The sequence below is a fragment of the Heptranchias perlo genome, chromosome 1 (assembly GCF_035084215.1).
Source record: "Heptranchias perlo isolate sHepPer1 chromosome 1, sHepPer1.hap1, whole genome shotgun sequence".
Classification (NCBI taxonomy): domain Eukaryota; kingdom Metazoa; phylum Chordata; class Chondrichthyes; order Hexanchiformes; family Hexanchidae; genus Heptranchias; species Heptranchias perlo.
In genome coordinates, this window is record NC_090325.1 from 160,637,365 (window position 1) to 160,659,669 (window position 22,305).

Consider the following 22,305-nt stretch of genomic DNA (forward strand, 5'->3'; position numbering starts at 1 on the left):
GAACACACTTCAGAAATTCCTCCCCCTCTTTGTTATTTACACTATTACCAGTCTATATTAGGATAGTTGAAGTCCCCCATTACCACTACGCTATAGCTCTTGCACCTCTTTGTAATTTCCCTGCAAATTTGCTCCTCTATATCCTTTCCAATAGTTGTGACCCATAGAATACACCCAGTGGTGTAATGGTGCCTCTATTGTTTCTTAATTCTAACCAAATAGATTCTGTCCTCGACCTCTCAAGGACATCCTGTCTCTCCAGCACTGCAATATGCTGCTTAATCAATATTGCCACTCCCCCTCCTTTTTTTCCTTCCCTATCTTTCCTGAACACCTTCTATCCATGAATATTTAGTACCCAGGATAATCCTTATTCTTCACTTTTAATACAGACATGTGGACTCGAGCTGGAGAGACATCAGATTAATAACCCTTGTTGATAAACCTAATAGAACCCATTACATACAGCGTGCACAAGAGCGACATCATTTATGCTCACGAACAAAGAACTTATCGAGGGTTCGCAAGCTGAGCCCTCTGAACGCTCCCAACCGCCCCCTGCAAGACTAGATAGAGTTCCTAAATTGCTGTACATAGAATTTTACAGCACAGAAACAGGCCATTCGGCCCAACAGGTCTATGCCGATGTTTATGCTCTGCACAAGCCTCCTCCCACCTTACTTCATCACATTCTATCAACATATCCTTCTATTCCTTTCTCCCTCATGTACTTATCTAGCTTCCCCTTAAAAGCATCTATGCTAATCGCCTCAACTACTCCATGTGGTAGCAAGGTCCACATTCTCACCACTGTCTGAATAAAGAAGTTTCTCCTGAATTCCTTATTGTATTTATTAGTGACTCTCTTGTATTTATGGCCCCTAGTTTTGGACTCCCCCACAAGTGGAAACATCTTCCCTACATCTATCCTATTGAACCCTATCATAATTTTACAGACCTCTATCAGGTCACCTCTCAGTCTTCTCTTTTCCAGAGAAAAGATCCCTCTTAGTGAAGGTATCATCCTTGTAAATCTATTTGGCACTTTCTCCAATGCTTCTATATCCTTTTTGTAATATGGAGATCAGAACTGTGTACAGTACTCTAAATGCGGTCTAACCAAGGTTCGATACAAGTTTAACATAACTTCTCTGCTTTTGAATACTATTCCTCTAGAAATCCAGAAAGTTGTTAGTATATAAAATGTCCTGCCAGAGACAGCGATGGAACCAGAATCCAAAATCTAGCTTTTAAAAGGAAAGTGAATAAATATTTAAAAAAGAAAAAAATGAGGAAAGGGCAGGGAAATTAGATTAAACGGCAAAGGCGCAATGAGCTGAATGACCTCCTTTTGTGCTGTAAAATTCTGATTCTGTATCGTTAGAGGCTGAAGAGAAACATTGCATCAATTGGGCTAACTAAATGATACTAAAGCATCCTGGGAAATTGTGCAAATTACATATGCTTAGACTGTACCATTTACCTTCACAGCTCACAGTTATAACCCTGGGCAAAGATATGTCACCAAGCCCAGCTTTATGGGAACAGCTGAAGTCTTTAAGTATAATCTTCATTAGTATTAAAAGACATTTCAGTGGATAAGTGTAATCATGTTCGCGTGCAATCTTTTTTTATTATTTTGCCTACAGCCTTATCTATGTGCGGAACCACAAGAGATGGGTGAGATCCTAAATGAATATTTCACATCGGTATTTACGGTTGAGAAAGGCATGGATGTTAGGGAACTTGGGGAAATAAATAGTGATGTCTTGAGGAGTGTACATATTACAGAGAGGGAGGTGCTGGAAGTCTTAACGCGCATCAAGGTAGATAAATCTCCGGGACCTGATGAAATGTATCCCAGGACGTTATGGGAGGTTAGGGAGGAAATTGCGGGTCCCCTAGCAGAGATATTTGAATCATCGACAGCTACAGGTGAGGTGCCTGAAGATTGGAGGGTAGCAAATGTTGTGCCTTTGTTTAAGAAGGGCGGCAGGGAAAAGCCTGGGAACTACAGACCGGTGAGCCTGACATATGTAGTGGGTAAGTTGTTAGAGGGTATTCTGAGAGACAGGATCTACAGGCATTTGGAGAGGCAGGGACTGATTAGGAACAGTCAGCATGGTTTTCTGAGAGGAAAATCATGTCTCACGAATTTGATTGAGTTTTTTGAAGGGGTTACCAAGAAGATAGATGAGGGCTGTGCAGTAGACGTGGTCTACATGGACTTTAGCAAAGCCTTTGACAAGGTACCGCATGGTAGGTTGTTACATAAGGTTAAATCTCACGGGATCCAAGGTGAGGTAGCCAATTGGATACAAAATTGGATTGACGGCAGAAGACAGAGGGTGGTTGTTGAGGGTTGTTTTTCAAACTGGAGGCCTGTGACCAGCAGTGTGCCTCAGGGATCGGTGCTGGGTCCGCTGTTATTTGTTATTTATATTAATGATTTGGATGAGAATTTAGGAGGCATGGTTAGTAAGTTTGCAGATGACACCAAGATTGGTGGCATTGTGGACAGTGAAGAAGGTTATCTAGGATTGCAACGGGATTTTGATAAATTGGGCCAGTGGGCCGATGAATGGCAGATGGAGTTTAATTTAGATAAATGTGAGGTGATGCATTTTGGTAGATCGAATCGGGCCAGGACCTACTCCGTTAATGGTAGGGCGTTGGGGAGAGTTATAGAACAAAGAGATCTAGGAGTACAGGTTCATAGCTCCTTGAAAGTGGAGTCACAGGTGGATAGGGTGGTGAAGAAGGCATTCAGCATGCTTGGTTTCATTGGTCAGAACATTGAATACAGGAGTTGGGATGTCTTGTTGAAGTTGTACAAGACATTAGTAAGGCCACACTTGGAATACTGTGTACAGTTCTGGTCACCTTATTATAGAAACTAGAAAGAGTGCAGAAAAGATTTACTAGGATGCTACCGGGACTTGATGGTTTGACTTATAGGGAGAGGTTGGATAGACTGAGACTTTTTTCCCTGGAGAGTAGGAGGTTTAGGGGTGATCTTATAGAAGTCTATAAAATAATGAGGGGCATAGATAAGGTAGATAGTCAAAATCTTTTCCCAAAGGTAGGGGAGTCTATAACGAGGGGGCATAGATTTAAGGTGAGAGGGGAGAGATACAAAAGTGTCCAGAGGGGCAATTTTTTCACTCAAAGGGTGGTGAGTGCCTGGAACGAGCTGCCAGAGGCAGTAGTAGAGGCGGGTACAATTTTGTCTTTTAAAAAGCATTTGGACAGTTACATGGGTAAGATGGGTATAGAGGGATATGGGCCAAGTGCAGGCAATTGGGACTAGCTTAGTGGTATAAACTGGGCGACATGGATATGTTGGGCCGAAGGGCCTGTTTCCATGTTGTAAACTTCTATGATTCTATGATTAGAAATCTCATAGAAAAACAGAATTTTTTTTTCAATGAATGTTTTGAGTGATTTGTTCACTTTTTTTCTTTTAAATTTTTATTTTATTGGTAGGTTCTCCTGACATTTGGGATTAGTTGTTTTCATAAGTCGCTCATTATTAGTTGCTCATCAGTAGTTGCTCATTATTAGCTTTCTGGCCACTTTCCTCTCTTTCAATTAATATGTTTCCGACCTCTTCAGTTTTGATTTGCTGCTTCGAGCCAAATAAACAGTGATGCTGACATTATAAATGCTTACAATGCACTTCTAATTCAAAATTATTTAATTCAATTTATCTGTTAATGTAATTCTTTAAAGCGCTAAACTCCCATTTTGCTTAATTGAAAATATTGGATAATTCAATTTATCGCACAAAAAATGACTATATAAAGCATAATCAAAAAATTGTGTCACAGGAAATATGGTTAATGTGCACAGGAACTATGTACTATGCATGTTTTTTTTAATGTACTATTATACATATATTTGATTGATACGGTGGAGTTAGTTTTATTTCATTCTGGGTTCTTTTTTGTCCAATGGATGCAATAAAGGAGATTGGCCTTTTATGCCAGTGTGCTCCATTTAGTTAATGTGTGATAACATCCACTGAATATTACTTGCTAAACTTAATTTATCAGAATCAAACAGTTGTTATCCCAAAAATCAACAATCGTGTATTTGAACAACATTACTTACCAATAGTTACATCTCCCTTGATTTCACTTTCAACACAGACAACAGCTCCAGCTGCAATTTTAACACTGCACAGAAAAGATTTTATTGGTGAAGAATATATTGTGTGATTTTTTAAAAAAAAACAAATACAGGTTCCACATCACCCAGGTAATTAGTGAATTATACCAATTATGGAACTGCTCAAAAGCTTAAACATTCACTAGCAGAAAGTACATGATGAAATTTTTACCTATTTTGCCTAGAAGGAATTTCTGGTATAATTTATAGTTTGTTAAGATGTGGGAGGAGATGAATAAGCAGATGTTGCATCTACTGCGCTTGCACGGAATGGTGCCAAGGGAAGGAGAACAGATGTTAGGGGTAATGGAAGAGTGGACCAGGGTGTCATGGAGGGAATGGCCCCTTCAGAATGCTGAAAGGAAAATGGTACAATTCTCAATTTACATTTCAAGCCACCAAACAATTGAAATGAGATAGAGAAGGAGATTTGTAGACAGTTTGGAGAGTTATGCAAGAACAAAGGGCAATGATATTGAAAGCTGGACGGGTTGCACCTCAACAGGGCCGGGACCAATATCCTCGCAAGGAGGTTTGCTAGTGCTGTTGGGGAAGGTTTAAACTATCTTGGCAGGGGGATGGGAAATTGAGCGTAGATTCAGGAGAGAGAAGCAGAGCCGGAAACGGAAGCAGAAAGTTAGTAAGCGAGTTTGGAAGGCAGAGGAAACAACGGTTTTAAAACTAGACAACAAAAGAGTTTGGCAGTGCTTAAAGGTATATATTTCAATGCAAGGAGTCTAGTAAATAAGGCAGATGAGCTGAGGGCACAGATAGAAACGTGGAAGTATGATATCTTAGCTATTACTGAAACATGGCTTAAACAGGGGCAGGAATTGCAGCTCAACATTCCTGGTTACAGGGTTTTCAGACGAGATAGCGATGGGATAAAAAAGGAGGGGGTGGCAATATTGTTAAAAGAAACAATTACAGCCATGAGGAGGGATGATATGTTAGAGGAATCATCAAATGAGGCCATATGAAGAACAAAAAAGGGGCAATCACACTGCTGGGAGTGTACTCAAGACCCCCAGTCAGAGGGAAATAGAAGAGCAAATATGCAGGCAAATTTCTGAGAAGTGCAAAAATAGGGCAGTAATAGTAGGGGATTTCAACTAACTTAATATTAACTGGGATAGAATCAGTGTAAAAGGTATAGAGGGTGCAGAATTCTTAAAATGCATTCAGGAGAATTTTTTTTAGCCAGTACATAGCAAGCCCAACAAGAGAGGGGGCAGTTCTGGACTTAGTTTTTAGAAACTTACTAGAATGATTCCAGGGATGAGGGACTTTAGTTACGTGGATATACTGGGGAAGCTGGGGTTGCTCTCCTTGGAACAGAGAAGGTTGAGAGGAGATTTGATACAGGTATTTAAAATCATTAAGGGTCTAGACAGAATAGATAAAAACTGTTCCCATTGGCGGAAGGGTGAAGAACCAGAGGACATAGATTTCAGGCGACTGGCAAAAGAAGCAATGGTGACATGAGGAATAACGTTTTTCCTCTGTGGTGAGTGGTTAGGATCTGGAATGCACTGCCAGAGGAAGGTGATGGAGGCAGATTCAATCATGGCTTTCAAAAGGGAACTGGATAAGTACTTAGAACATAAGAAATAGGAGCAGGAGTAGGCCAATCAGCCCCTCGAGCCTGCTCCGCCATTCAATAAGATCATGGCTGATCTGATCCTAACCTCAAATCTAAATTCATGTCCAATTTCCTGCCCGCTCCCCGTAACTCCTAATTCCCTTTACTTCCAGGAAACTGTCCATTTCGGTTTTAAATTTATTTAATGATGTAGCTTCCACAGCTTCCTGGGGTAGCAAATTCCACAGACCTACTACCCTCTGAGTGAAGAAGTTTCTCCTCATCTCAGTTTTGAAAGAGCAGCCCCTTATTCTAAGATTATGCCCCCTAGTTCTAGTTTCACCCATCCTTGGGAACATCCTTACCGCATCCACCCGATCAAGCCCCTTCACAATCTTATATGTTTCAATAAGATTGCCTCTCATTCTTCTGAACTCCAATGAGTAGAGTCCCAATCTACTCAACCTCTCCTCATATGTCCACCCCCTCATCCCTGGGATTAACCGAGTGAACCTTCTTTGTACTGCCTCGAGAGCAAGTATGTCTTTTCTTGAAAGGAAAAAACCTGCAGGGCTGTGGGGATAGGGCGGGGGAGTGGGACTAACCGGACTGCTCTTGCATAGAGCCGGCACGGACTCGATGGGTCGAATGGCCTCCTTCCATGCTGTAACATATGATTCTATAATTCTAGTTTTAGGGAATGAAGCTGGGCAGGTGGAACGAATCTCAGTGGGAGAGGATTTTGCTGGTAGTGATCACAATTCAGTTAGATTTAGCATAGTTATGGAAAAGGACAAAGATAGAACAGGAGTAAAAGTTCTCAATTGGCGAAAGGCAAATTTTACTAAACTGAGAAGTGATTTAGCAAAAATCACTAGAAATAGCTACTTGAAGGTAAATCAGTGTCAGAGCAGTGGGAGATATTCAAAGGGTTTCCCCCTTTGTGAGGCTTCCCACTAAGAAAAAGGGTGGGACTGCCAAATCTAGAGCCCCCTGGATGTCTAGGAGCATACATGATGTGGAGATGCCGGTGATGGACTGGGGTTGACAATTGTAAACAATTTTACAACACCAAGTTATAGTCCAGCAATTTTATTTTAAATTCACAAGCTTTCGGAGGCTTCCTCCTTCCTCAGGTAAATGTTCAGGAGCTCCTCGAAACCTACGCATTTATACATATAGAACAATACATGGTGTTTACAGAATGCCCCTGCAACTGCCCGTTGCCAAGGCAATCACCGTGTTCAGACAGAGAGGTGTCACCTGCAGAACCCCCGAATACACATTCAACAAAAAAACAAACAGGAAAAAAAACAGAGAGAGGCAGAAACATCCGGAAGGCAGAGAAAGCCAGCAAATGACCCATTATATTAAAAACAGATAACATTTGTTCGCTGGTGGGGTAACGTGTAGCGTGACATGAACCCAAGATCCCGGTTGAGGCCGTCCTCATGGGTGCGGAACTTGGCTATCAATTTCTGCTCGACGATTTTGCGTTGTCGTGTGTCTCGAGTCGTGTGTCACATTGGAAAGGATATCCAAGAAGATCGCGCATTTAGACACAGACATCAAGTTTTTACAGAGCTGCAAGAAAGCAGACAAGATCCCGAAAGGACTCCAGATCACGAACCCACTCAAGTCCACATACAACTCGGATTACGCTGAGAGACTCTGCCGCCGTACCTCTCGCACACTCCGCAACCATCTCATACACCAACTCTACAGCAGACGCCACAACCTCGAAACCAAGATAGAGTCCATACTCTCAACCTGTACTCAGGACACAGCAGACCAGCTACGTTATACCGCCAAACAGACGAGGCAACGGAACTACGCTGCCTACATGAAAACCAAGAGCAGGAAGCTTGAGAAACTCGGCATCACCACCAGCAACGACCAAGCTTCCCCTGGTACCACGGTTGCAACCACAGGGAAGTCTATTGTCAATTTATCCGACCACACCCTTCAACCAGACGAAATCGAAGTTCTCAGCCGAGGGCTCAATTTCTGCCCCACTACCAAAATGGACCCCACTAGTCTCGCGGCGGACACAGAGGAATTCATCAGGAGAATGAGGCTCCGGGAATTCTACCACAAACCCCAAGATTTCAGCAGCGAACCCAATGAGACAATCGACGATCCGGAACAGCAGACAGAGGGATCCGCGGTACAGCAACCGAAGAGGAAAGAGTCAAACTGGACTCCTCCGGAGGGTCGCTGCCCTCAGCTGGACATGTATGCTCAAGCTGTCAGGAAATGCGTCAATGCCAGATTCATCAGCCGCACTCAGAAGACAGTCCAGAATGTCACCCGAGCACAACGCAACGCCATCAACGCTCTCAAGACCAACCGCAACATCGTCATCAAACCAGCGGACAAAGGAGGAGCCATAGTCATACAGAACAGAACAGACTATTGCAAAGAAGCATACCGACAACTGGACAACCAGGAACACTACAGACGGTTACCCGCAGATCCGACCAAAGAACACACCCACCAGCTCAACAAACTGATCAAGACCTTCGATCCAGACCTTCAAAGCATCCTACGCACTCTCATCCCACGTACTCCCCGCGTGGGAGACTTCTACTGCCTCCCAAAGATACACAAAGCCAACACATCCGGACGTCCCATCGTATCAGGCAACGGAACCCTGTGTGAGAACCTCTCTGGATACATCGAGGGCATCCTGAAACCCATCGTACAGGGAACCCCCAGCTTCTGTCGCGACACTACAGACTTCCTACAAAAACTCAGTACCCACGGACCAGTTGAACCAGGAACACTTCTCACCACGATGGACGTCTCGGCACTATACACCAGTATCCCCCACGATGACGGCATCGCTGCGACAGCATCAATACTCAACACCAACAACAGCCAATCTCCGGAAGCCATCCTACAACTCAAGGTAGATAAATCTCCGGGACCTGATGAAATGTATCCCAGGACGTTATGGGAGGTTAGGGAGGAAATTGCGGGTCCCCTAGCAGAGATATTTGAATCATCCACCGCTACAGGTGAGGTGCCTGAAGATTGGAGGGTAGCAAATGTTGTGCCTTTGTTTAAGAAGGGCGGCAGGGAAAAGCCTGGGAACTACAGACCAGTGAGCCTGACATCTGTAGTGGGTAAGTTGTTCGAGGGTATTCTGAGGGACAGGATCTACAGGCATTTGGAGAGGCAGGGACTAATTAGGAACAGTCAGCATGGTTTTGTGAGAGGAAAATCATGTCTCACGAATTTGATTGAGTTTTTTGAAGGGGTAACCAAGAAGATAGATGAGGGCTGTGCAGTAGACGTGGTCTACATGGACTTCAGCAAAGCATTTGACAAGGTACCGCATGGTAGGTTGTTACATAAGGTTAAATCTCATGGGATCCAAGGTGAGGTAGCCAATTGGATACAAAATTGGCTTGACGACAGAAGACAGAGGGTGGTTGTCGAGGGTTGTTTTTCAAACTGGATGCCTGTGTCCAGCGGTGTGCCTCAGGGATCGGTGCTGGGTCCGCTGTTATTTGTTATTTATATTAATGATTTGGATGAGAATTTAGGAGGCATGGTTAGTAAGTTTGCAGATGACACCAAGATTGGTGGCATTGTGGACAGTGAAGAAGGTTATCTAGGATTGCAACGGGATCTTGATAAATTGGGCCAGTGGGCCGATGAATGGCAGATGGAGTTTAATTTAGATAAATGTGAGGTGATGCATTTTGGTAGATCGAATCGGGCCAGGACCTACTCCGTTAATGGTAGGGCGTTGGGGAGAGTTATAGAACAAAGAGATCTAGGAGTACAGATTCATAGCTCCTTGAAAGTGGAGTCACAGGTGGATAGGGTGGTGAAGAAGGCATTCAGCATGCTTGGTTTCATTGGTCAGAACATTGAATGCAGGAGTTGGGATGTCTTTTTGAAGTTGTACAGGGCATTGGTGAGGCCACACTTGGAGTACTGTGTACAGTTCTGGTCACCCTATTATAGAAAGGATATTATTAAACTAGAAAGAGTGCAGAAAAGATTTACTAGGATGCTACCGGGACTTGATGGTTTGACTTACAGGGAGAGGTTAGACAGTCTGGGACTTTATTCCCTGGAGAGTAGGAGGTTAAGGGGTGATCTTATAGAAGTCTATAAAATAATGAGGGGCATAGATAAGGTCGATAGTCAAAATCTTTTCCCAAAGGTAGGGGAGTCTATAACGAGGGGGCACAGATTTAAGGTGAGAGGGGAGAGATACAAAAGGATCCAGAGGGGCAATTTTTTCACTCAAAGGGTGGTGAGTGTCTGGAACGAGCTGCCAGAGGCAGTAGTAGAGGCGGGTACAATTTTGTCTTTTAAAAAGCATTTGGACAGTTACATGGGTAAGATGGGTATAGAGGGATATGGGCCAAGTGCAGGCAATTGGGACTAGCTTAGTGGTATAAACTGGGCGACATGGACATGTTGGGCCGAAGGGCCTGTTTCCATGTTGTAACTTCTATGATTCTATGAACTCATCCGCTTCATCCTGGATCACAATGTCTTCACCTTCGATGACCAGTTCTTTACCCAAACACACGGAACAGCCATGGGGACCAAATTCGCACCCCAATACGCCAACATTTTCATGCACAAGTTCGAGCAGGACTTCTTCACTGCACAAGACCTCCAACCAACACTATACACCAGATACATCGACGACATTTTCTTTCTATGGACCCATGGCAAGGAATCACTAAAGAGACTACACGATAACATCAACAAGTTCCATCCCACCATCAAGCTCACCATGGACTACTCCTCAGAATCAGTTTCTTTCTTGGACACACGAATCTCCATCAAAGACGGGCACCTCAGCACCTCACTCTACCGCAAGCCCACGGACAACCTCACGATGCTCCACTTTTCCAGCTTCCACCCTAACCACGTCAAAGAGGCCATCCCCTATGGACAGGCCCTGCGAATACACAGGGTCTGCTCAGACGAGGAGGAACGCGATGGACACCTACAGACGCTGAAAGACGCCCTAGTAAGAACGGGATATGACGCTCGACTCATCGATCGACAGTTCCGACGGGCCACAGCAAAAAATCGCATAGACCTCCTCAGGAGACTAACACGGGACGCAACCAACAGAGTACCCTTTGTCGTCCAGTACTTCCCCGGAGCGGAGAAACTACGCCATGTTCTCCGCAGCCTTCAACATGTCATCAATGAGGACAAACACCTCGCTATGGCCATCCCCACACCTCCACTACTCGCCTTTAAACAGCCACCCAACCTCAAACAGACCATTGTTCGCAGCAGATTACCTAGCTTTCAAGAGAACAGCGTCCACGACACCACACAACCCTGCCACGGTAACCTCTGCAAGACATGCCAGATCATCGACACAGATACCACCATCACACGAGAGGACACCACCCACCAGGTGCATGGTTCATACTCCTGTGACTCGGCCAACGTTGTCTACCTCATACGTTGCAGGAAAGGATGCCCCAGAGCATGGTACATTGGCGAGACCATGCAGACGCTGCGACAACGGATGAACGGACACCGCGCAACAATCGCCAAACAGGAGGGTTCCCTCCCAGTCGGGGAACACTTCAGCAGTCATGGACATTCATCCACCGACCTTCGGGTAAGCGTACTCCAAGGCGGCCTTCGAGACACACGACAACGCAAAATCGTCGAGCAGAAATTGATAGCCAAGTTCCGCACCCATGAGGACGGCCTCAACCGGGATCTTGGGTTCATGTCACGCTACACGTTACCCCACCAGCGAACAAATGTTATCTGTTTTTAATATAATGGGTCATTTGCTGGCTTTCTCTGCCTTCCGGATGTTTCTGCCTCTCTCTGTTTTTTTTCCTGTTTGTTTTTTTGTTGAATGTGTATTCGGGGGTTCTGCAGGTGACACCTCTCTGTCTGAACACGGTGATTGCCTTGGCAACGGGCAGTTGCAGGGGCATTCTGTAAACACCATGTATTGTTCTATATGTATAAATGCGTAGGCTTCGAGGAGCTCCTGAACATTTACCTGAGGAAGGAGGAAGCCTCCGAAAGCTTGTGAATTTAAAATAAAATTGCTGGACTATAACTTGGTGTTGTAAAATTGTTTACAATAGGAGCATACAGGGTAAGATAAGACTAAAAAGGAAGGCTTATGTCAGATACCGAGAGCTCAATACTGCAGAAAGCCTAGAGGACTATAGAAAGTGCAGGAGTGAAATTAAAAAGGAAATTAGGAAAGCAAAGAGAGTGCTTGAAAAAATACTGGCAAGTAAAATCAAGGAAAACCCAAAGATGTTTTATAAATCCATAAAAAGCAAAAGGATAACTAAGGAAAGAGTAGGTCCTATTAGGTTACCTTTTTGGTCTCTATCTGTGGAGGCGGAAGATGTGCGTAGGATTCTTAATGAATATTTTGCGACTGTCGTCACAAAAGAGGGGGACAATGCAGACATTGTAGTTAAGGAGGAGGAGTGTGAAATATTGGATGGGATAAACATAGTGAGAGAAGAAGTATTAAGGGGTTTAGCATCTTTGAAAGTAGATAAATTGCCAGGCCCGGATGAAATGTATCCCAGGCTGTTAAGAGAAGCAAGGGAGGAAACAGCGGAGGCTCTGACCATGATTTTCCAATCCTTCCTGGCTACAGGCGCTTTACTGGAGGATTGGAAGACTGCCAACGTTGTACAAAAAGGAAGAAAGGGATAGCCAGAGTAATTATAGGCCAATTAGCCTAACCTCAGTGGTAAGCAAATTATTGGAATCAATTCTGATGGACAGTATTAATCATCATTTAGAAAGGCACGGATGTGGATGTGTTACGGTAAGGTCGTGTTTGACTAACTTGACTGAATTTTTTGAGGAGTTAACGAAGAGGTCGATGGATTTTAGCAAGGATTTTGACAAGATCCCACATGGCAGACTGGTCAAAAAAGTAAAAGCCCATGGGATCCAAGGGAAAGTGGCAAGTTGGATCCAAAATTGGCTCAGTGGCAGGAAGACGGGTATTTTTGTGAGTGGAAGACCGTTTCCAGTGGGGGTTCCGTCGTGCTCAGTACTAGGTCCCTTGCTTTTTGTGGTATATATTAATAATTTAGACTTAAACATAGGGGGCACGATTAAGAAGTTTGCAGATGATACAAAAATTGGCCGTGTGGTTGATTGCGAGGAAGAAAACCGAAGACTGCAGGGAGATATCAATGGACTGGTCAGGAGAACAGAAAAGTGGAAAATGGAATTCAATCCAGAGAAGTGTGAGGTAATGCATTTGGGGAGGGCATACAAGACAAGGGAATACATAATAAATGGGAGGATACTGAGAGGTGTAAAGGAACAGAGGGACCTTGGAGTGCATGTCCACAGATCCGTGAAGGTAGGACAGGTAGATAAGGTGGTTAAGGCGGCATGCGGGATACTTTACCTTATTAGCCAAGGCATAGAATATAATAGCAGGGAGGTTATGTTAGAACTGTATAAAACATTAGCTAGGCCACAGCTAGAGTACCGCGTACAGTTCTGATCACTAAATTACAGGAAAGATGTGATTACACTAGAGAAAATACAGAGAAGATTTACGAGGATATTGCCAGGACTGGAGAATTTTAGCTCCGAGGAAAGATGGGATAGGCTGAGGAACCTTTTTGGAACAAAGGAGGCTGAAGGGAGATTTATTTGAGGTGTATAAAATTATGAGGGGCCTAGATAGAGTGGATAGGAAAGACCTATTTCCCTTTGCAGAAAGGTCAATAACCAGGGGGCATAGAGTTAAAGTAATTGGTAGAATTAGAGGGGACCAGAGAATGTTTTTCACCCACAGGGTGGTAGGGGCCTGGAACTTACTGCCTAGAGTGATGGTAGAGACAGAAACCCTCATCACATTTAAAAAGTACTTGGATATGCACTTACACTGCATGCTGTAACCTACAAGGCTATGGACCACGTGCTGGAAGGTGGGATTAGACTGGATCGCTCTTTCGGCCGAGACAGACACGATGGGCCGAATGGCTTCCTTCTGTGCCGTAAATTTCTATTATTCTATGAAAGTCAGCCAGCATCAATTTGTTAAAGGTAAGTCACGTTTGATAAATTTAATAGAGTTTTTTGAAGATGTGACTGTATAGATTAAAGGGATTGCAGTATATGTAGATATGTGTCTCACAGAAGGCTGGTTACAAAAATCAGGCATATGGTACAAACAGAAGCATAGAGTATAAGAGCATAGTGGTAATGATTAATTTGTACAAGCCAATGGTTAAGTCACAGTTAGAGTACTGTGTGCAGTTTTGGGCGCCCCATTGTAACCATAGAGTGCAGAGTATAGATTCACCATGATGATACCAGGGACAAGAAACTATGGATATGAAGAGAGATTTGAGATAATGGAACTGTTCCCTTGCAGCAGAGAAGGGCAAGAGATTTAATATCGGTCTCTAACATTACAAAGGATTTTGAGAGATTGAATAAGGAAGGACAATTTCCTCTAGCTGAGGAGTCAGTGATTGGGGGGGGGGGGGATCATGAATTTAAAATTGCCACTAAAAGAATGGTTAGCAGAAATTTCTCTATATAGAGAGCTGTAAGAATGGAATGCTTGCCAGTGAGTAACTGAGGCAGCAACCTCAGTTCAAACATTTGAACTGGGAAGAAACAGATCAACATTTGAAGTAGAGGAAGATATAGGGCTATGGGGAAGAGAGCAGGGCAGTCAAATTAGTTTTGGACTGCTCTGGAAAAGAGCTACCACAGACACAATGGGCTGAATGGCCTCCTTCTGTGAAGTAAATCTCCATGGTTCTAGTGCAGATTTAGAATGGGAAGATCCTGCCTGACAAATCTCATCTTCTTTGAGGGTGTTACAGATAAACCAGATAGCGGCACTTCATATAATTTATTTGGATTTTTGGAAATCTTTTGTCAAAGTTAAACGCAAAAGGCTTGTAATTAAACTAAAAACTATAGGAATCCTTAGCACAAATAGCCTGCACAAAAATAGGGAGGACAGAGGATGCAGCAAAGGATTTACAAAACAATTTTGAGCAGTTGTGCAATTGGGCATCTTAAATTTAACATCCTGAATGTAAAGTGCTGCATACTGGTCAAAAAAATACCTGGCATAAATATAAAATGAATAGAACTGACTCAGCACAGGGTGACCCCCAAGAAAGAAATCAAGGCATAATAGTAGAAACATCAGTTTCAATTTGGCAAAGCAATTTTAAAAATCTAAGTAAATGGGAGAATATATAGTCAGTTTAAAAAGTTTGCATTATAATGGTAGAGATCAGAATAACGGGAAGGGAGTGGTAATGGCAGTTTTGATGGGGATGGTACCAGATGAGAGAGACGAATCAGCAAGCATGGGGGAGAAGTGAAATAGGGTGGTCAGGAGCTGAGAAGACAGGGGTTAAGGATAGATTTTTTTTTACTGTTGCACTATATTATAGAATCATACTGCACACAAAGAGGCCATTCAACCCATCATGTTCATGCTGGTTCTTTGAAGAGCTATCCAATTAGTCCCACTCCCTGCTCTTTTCCCATAGCCCTGCAAATTTCTCCTTTTCAAGTATATATCCAATTCCCTTTTGAAAGTTACTATTAAATCTGCTTCAACCACTCTCAGGCAGTGCATTCCAGATCATAGCAACTCGCTGCGTAAAAAAATCTCCTCATTTGGATTTTGTGCCAATTACCTTAAATCCGTGACCTGTGGTTACCGACCCTTCTGCCAGTGGAAACAGTTTCTCCCCATCTACTCTACTAAAACCCCTCATAATTTTGAGCACCTCATTAAATCTCCCCTTAACCTTCTCTGCTTTAAGGAGAACAATCCCAGCTTCCATAGTCTCTCCAGGTAATTGAAGTCTCTCATCCCTGGCACCATTCTGGTAAATCTCCTCCGCACCCTCTCCAAGGCCTTGACATCCTTCCTACAGTATGGTGTCCAGAATTGGAACAATACTCTAGCTGAGGCCTAACCAGTGATTTATGAAGGTTAACCATAACTTCTTTGCTTTTGTACAGCCAAGAATTCCGTATGCTTTTGAACAGCATCATCAACTTGTCCTGCCACTGTCAAAGATTTGTGTATGTGAATCACTAGGTCTCTGTTCCTGCTTCCCTTTTAAAATTGTAGTAAAGATACATATGGTAAACAACATTTTTTAATAAAAATATAAAATTGGCTCCAGACAGGCTGAACCAAAAAGGACTGTTGAATTGCACCTCATTAAAGACACCAAAAGTAGGACTGATCAGCATAGCAACTTGCAGAACCTTGCTCCAGACCAGATGAAGATCTACTTAAGTTGGCTGCATTAAGACACTGAATCCTGGGGTTGTACTTGAAGAAGCCTATTGTTGGCAAGTAACCGGCCCAGAGGTTTGGTTCAAAAAAATTCAACAATCGCCCTGACAGCTCGCTTGCTACCTGGATGCAGGCTTACAGATTGCTTCTGGAATGGCTGACCTGACCACGAGAGAAAACCAGATGCTATACCACAACCTGTGTCCATCAAGATACTTAGAGGGTCTTGACAACCCTGGGAAAACCATAAGTACATATAAACTTTCATTAAGGGGTTTGTCTAAGATAGACTTTTGTTTTCCAAAAGGGTATCCATTATTGGGAGTCAGCAAGCTTTTTTTTAATAAATTGTTAAAGCAATTCTAAATCGTGCATAAACCAAAGATGTTATTTAATTCTAATGTTGATTTTTTTTCCATAACGTATAATAATTTGTTTAAGGCAAATCGTGTTTAACTAACTTGATTGAATTTTTTGATGAGGGCAATGCAGTTGATGTTGTGTATGTAGACTTTCAAAAGGCAATTGATCAAGTGCCACATAATGGGTTTGTCAGCAAAATTGAAGCCTGTGGAATAAATGGGGCAGTAGCAGCACGGATACAAAATTGGCTAAGTGACAGGAAACAGAGAGTACTGGTGAACGGTTATTTTTCGGACTGGAGGAAGGTATACAGTGTTGTTCCTCAGTACTAGGACCACTGCTTTTTTGATATATATATTGACTTCAACTTGGGTGTACAGGGCACAATTTCAAACATGGCAGATGAAAGTGATAATATTTTTAGGGGGGGGGGGGGGGGGGGGAAGAACGAGGAGAGGCAATATAAACCAAATGGTCCAATTTTAAAGGGGGCGCAGGAACAGAGACACCTCGGGGTATTTGTGCACAAATCTTTGAAGGTAGTAGGACAGGTTGAGAAAGCCGTTAAAAAATCATATGAGATCCTGGGCATAGAGAGTACAAAAGTAAGGAAGTTATGTTGAACCTTTATAAAACACTTTGGCCGCAGCTGAAGTATTGTGTGCAACTCTGGGCACCGCACTCAAAGAAGGTGAGATTTACTAGAATGGTTCCAGGGACAAGGGACTTCAGTTATGTGGATAGACTGGAAAATCATAGAAAGGTTACAGCACGGAAGGAAGCCATTCGGCCCATCGAATCCGCGCCGGCTCTATGCAAGAGCAATCCAGCTAGTCCCACTCCCCCGCCCTATTCCCGTAGCCCTGCAATTTTTTTCCTTTTAAATACTTACCCAGTTCCCTTTTGAAGGCCATGATTGAATCTGCCTCCACCACCCCCTCAAGCAGAACATTCCAGATCTTAACATTCGCTGTGTAAAAACATTTTTCCTCATGTCACCTTTGGTTCTTTGCCAATCACCTGAAATCTATGTCCTCTGGTTCTTGACCCTTCCGTCAATGGGAACAGTTTCTCTATATCTACTCTGTCTGGAACCTTCATGATTTTGAATACCTCTATCAAATCTCCTCGCAACCGTCTCTATTCCAAGGAGATGTACCCCAGCTTCTCCAGTCTATCCATGTAACTAAAGTCCCTCATCCCTGGAATCATTCTAGTAAATCTCTTCTGCACCCTCTCTAAGGCCTTCACATCCTTCCTAAAGTGCGGTGCGCAGAACTGGACACAATACTCCAGTTGTGGCCGAACCAGTATTTTATAAAGGTTCATCATGACTTCCATACTTTTGTACTCTTATGCCTCTATAAAGCCCAGGATCCCGTATGCTTTTTTAACCGCTTTTTCAACATGCCCTGCCACTTTCAATGATTTGTGCACATATATCCCCAGATCTCTCTGTCCCTGTAGCCCTTTTAAAATTTTTCCCTCTAGTTAATATTGCCTCTCCTCATTCTTCCTATCGAAATGTATCAGTTCGCAATTTTCTGGGTTAAATTTCATCTGCCACGTGTCCACCCATGCCACCAGCCTGTCTATATCCTCTTGAAGTCTATCACTATCCTTCTTACTATTTACTACCCTTCCAAGTTTTGTGTCATCTGCAAATGTGGAAATTGTGCCCTGTACACCCAAGTCCAAGTCATTAATATATATCAAGAAAAGCAGAGGTCCCAGCACCAACCCCCGGGGAACACCACTGTGCACCCCCCTCCAGTCCGAAAAACAACCATTCACCAATACTCTCTTGCTTCCTGTCCCTTAGCCAATTCTGTACCCATGTTGCTACTGCCCCCTTTATTCCATGGGCTGCAATCTTGATGATAAGCCTACAGACTATATACACCACAATCTTTTAAAAGTCTATATACACAACTACATTGCCCTCATCTACCCTCTCCGTTACCTCATCAAAAAACTCTATCGGGTTAGTTTAACACGATTTGCCTTTAACAAATTTGTGCTGACTTTCCCTAATCAATCTACCCTCCTCCAAGTGACTGTTAACTCTGTCCCGGATTATCGTTTCTAAATGCTTCCCCACCACTGAGGTTAAACTGACTGGCCTATAGTTGCTGGGTTTATCCTTACACCCTTTTTTGAACAAGGGTGTAACATTTGCAATTCTCCAGTCTCTGGCACCACCCCCGTATCTACGGATGTTTGGAAGATCACGGCCAGTACCTCCGCAATTTCCACCCTTACTTCCCTCAGCAACCGAGGATGCATCCCATCCGTACTGGGCGACTTATCTACTTTACATACAGCTAGCCTTTCTAGTTCTTCTTCTTTATCAATTTTTAGCCCATCCAGTATCTCAACCATATCGTCCTTTAATGAGACTCTGGCAGCATCTTCTTCCTTGGTAAAGACAGATGCAAAGTACTCATTTAGTACCTTGGCCATCCCCTCTGCCTCCATGAGTAGATCTCCTTTATGGTCCCAAATCGGCCCCACCTCTCCTCTTACTACCCGTTTACATGCCTGTAGAAGACTTTTGGATTCCCTTTTATGTTAGCCCCCAGTCTATTCTCATACTCTCTCTTTGCTCCTCTTATTTCCTTTTTCACTTCCCCTCTGAACTTTCTATATTCTGCCTGGTTCTTACTTATGTTATCAACCTGACATCTGTCATACGCCCCTTTATTCCGTTTCATCTTACTCACCATCTCTTTTGTCATCCAGGGAGCTCTGGCTTTAGTTGCCCTACCTTTCTGCCTCGTGTACCCGAACAATCTCCTCTAAGGGCCGCTTGGGGTTGTTCTCCTCAGAGCAGAGGTCAAGAGGTGATTTGGTTGAAGTGTTTAAAATCATGATGGGTTTAAATCAAGTAAATAAAGAGAACCCGTTCCCATTCATGGAAGGGTCGAGAACCAGAGGACACAGATTTAAGGTGATTGGCAAAAGAACCAAAGGCAACATGAGGGAAAAACTTTTTACGTAGTTATGGTTTGGAATGTGTTGCCTGAAAGGGTGGTGGAAGCAGATTTAATCATGGTTTTCAAAAAGGAATTGGATAAATACCTGAAGGGAAAACATTTGCAGAGCTACGGGGAAAGAGCAGGGGAATGGGACTAAGTGGATTGCTCTTACAAAGAGTCAGCACGGGCTCGATGAGCCAAATGGCATCCTTCTGTGCTGTATCCATTCTATGATTCTATGGTTCATTTATGCCTGGAGTTTCTTTAGGAAAAAGAGCCCATTAAATTAAATATAAAATTAAATTGTGTAGAGAAATAACAACACATTGTGTCTTTTGACCCTACATAGTTTTGATGCAAAATGTGGGCACCCTAATTTTTACATCTTAAGATATTTTGTTTTGCAATTAAGGATTACGAACTGTTGTTTAGACTGAAGTCACAATTTCAGGCATTGTGACTTTTAAAAGAAATTATCTTATTGAATGGTGGGACAGGCTTGAAGGGCCGTATCGCCTACTCCTGCTGCTATTTCTTATGTTCTTCAAAGAATTAGAAAGACATTTAAACTCTGCATTTCTTAACGAACAGAGAAGAGATGGACCTACAGGATCAGTTGGAGTAACCAATCGTGTAAAGTAAGGTAAAATTTGAACCCGAGGCAAAAGTGAGTGAAATCAGTTCAAAGCCTTCCCTTGAAATGGGGGGGGGGGGTTGCGGAGGGGTGAAGATTTAACACTCAATGTCCAATAAATGGAAACTCATATTGGAAAAACAAAAATTATACTAGACAGGGAAATTACCAAAATAGGCAGATTTCTAGTCAGCAAAGAAGCCCACATTTTTACAGAAGGCCATATAGAGGACAGCAAAAAATCTTAATGAGCAGGATCTAGAAACTATAGAAAGATATAGTTGTGAGTCTTTAATAGACACAGCTTCAGAAGTAACTTTAATTACAAGAAGCATGTTTGATAAATTGGTCATTGATCAAAAGAAGAATCTTAGTGATCTGCATATAATAGCTGATGGAGGGAACTCTTAAAAGCCACATGGAAAAGTTTGGATTAAAATTAAAATAGGGAAAATTATCTGTGTATGTCACAGATAAATATGGAGACGAGTTTTTGATAGGCAATGATTTGCTTAAAAAGATTCTCCCCAGTAATGAAGTCTTGTGGTGTCAAGTTAAAAAGCCCATACCATATGGGAAATATCTCCAAGATCATGAGATAACAGTAGAAACCTGTTTTCTTGAACGAGAAGATTCAATATTAAAAATTAACTTTGTTCGATCCGCAAAATCTACTCTGCTATGGCTAGGAGACCCAGATAAATAAGTAACGTGAAGAGTCAGAATTAATTTTATTTCTATATCAAAGCGAAGAGTTATTAAGAGTGAGCTGGAACCCAAAGGATTAAAGATTTTTGTTTCAGAAGTAAGTGTTTAAGATTGTTTAAGAGGACAGGAATCAGTAAACAATGATCAGTAATAAATGACAGCCAGCACGGATTTGTTAAAAGCAAATAGTGTCTGACAAACTTGATTGAGTTCTTTGATGAAGTAAACAGAAAGGGTAGTGCGGTTGCTGTTGTGTAACTGGACTTTCAAAAGGCATATAATAAAGTACCATACTAGACTTGCATACAAAATTGAAGCCCATAACATTAAAGGGGAAGTGGCAGCGTGGATACTTAAATGAATAAAGGACAGAATAGTGGTGAACAGTTGTTTTTCAAACTGAAGTATACACCGGTGTTCTCCAAGGGTCAGTGTAAGGACCACTGCTCTTTTTCGTATATTAAAAATGGCCTAGACTTGGGTATACAGGGCAAAATTTCAAAGTTTGCAGATTACATGAAACTTGAAAACGTAGTAAACAGTGAGGAGGACAATAATAGACTTCAGGAGGACATACAGACTGGTGAAAGGACAAGACACATGGCAAATGAAATTTAATGCAGAAAAGTGTGAAGTGATGCATTTAGGAAGGAAGAAGGACAAGAGGCAATATAGGGGAGAAACTGTTTCCACTGGCAGGGGGGTCAGTAACCAGAGGACGCAGCTTTAAGATAATTGGCAAAAGAACCAGAAGGGAGATAAGGAGATTTTTTTTAAAAAACACAGCGAGTTGTTATGATCGGGAATGTACTGCCTGAGAGGATGATGGGGAAGTAGATTCAATAATAACTTTCAAAAGGGAATTGGATAAAAACTTGAAAATGAAAAATCAGGGATATAGAGAAAGAGCATGAGGGTGACTAATTTGATTGCTCTTTCAAAGAACCCGCACAGGCACTATGGGTGGAATGGCCCTCTTCTGTACTGTACAATTCTGTGATTCTAATGAGAGCGCTCCTGGCAAATGGCCTAATTATTCAAGGAGACGAAGGAGATAAATTAAAGCATGCTCAAGTACTATGTAGCATTAAGGATGACAGTGACATTGTATACATACCTGTAAAAGTAAAGAAAGGCACCACACTTTATAAAGGATGTTAAGGCCTTAAAGAGGGTGCAGAGGAGATTTAAAAGAATGGTACCAGGGATTAGGGAATTCAGTTACGTGGAGAGACTAGAGAAGTTGGGATTGTTCTCCTTACAGCAGAGAAGGTTAAGGGGAGATTTAACAGGTGTGTTCAAAATTGAGGCTGGTAACTAGAGGACACAAATTTAAGATAACTGGCAAAAGAGCCAAGGGAAAGATGAGGAGAAATATTATACTCAGCAAGTTGTTATGATCTGGAAGGGTGGTGGAAGCAAATTCAATTGTAACCTTCAAATGGGAATTGGATATATACTTGAAAAGGAAAATTTTGCAGGGCTAAGGGGAGTGGGACTAATTAGTAGCTCTTTCAGAGCAGGAACCATGGGCACCATCCTGTGCTGTATGATTCTATGAAAACTTTGCTTTGTT

General features: G+C 42.6%; 1 protein-coding gene across 2 annotated transcripts in view; it reads right to left on the reverse strand.

The window, feature by feature from the left end:
• The window catches only part of dctn6 (dynactin subunit 6), an 85,904-nt gene that overhangs the window by 57,311 nt on the left and 6,288 nt on the right, over positions 1-22,305 (reverse strand). Inside the window, exon 2 of one of the 2 annotated variants that reach the window (XM_067992926.1) lies at positions 4,114-4,178. The exons of the other annotated variant lie outside the window; for it this stretch is intronic. Coding sequence (XP_067849027.1) covers positions 4,114-4,178 — 65 coding nt within the window. The remainder of the gene's footprint in view (positions 1-4,113; positions 4,179-22,305) is intronic. 2 annotated transcript variants of the gene reach the window in all.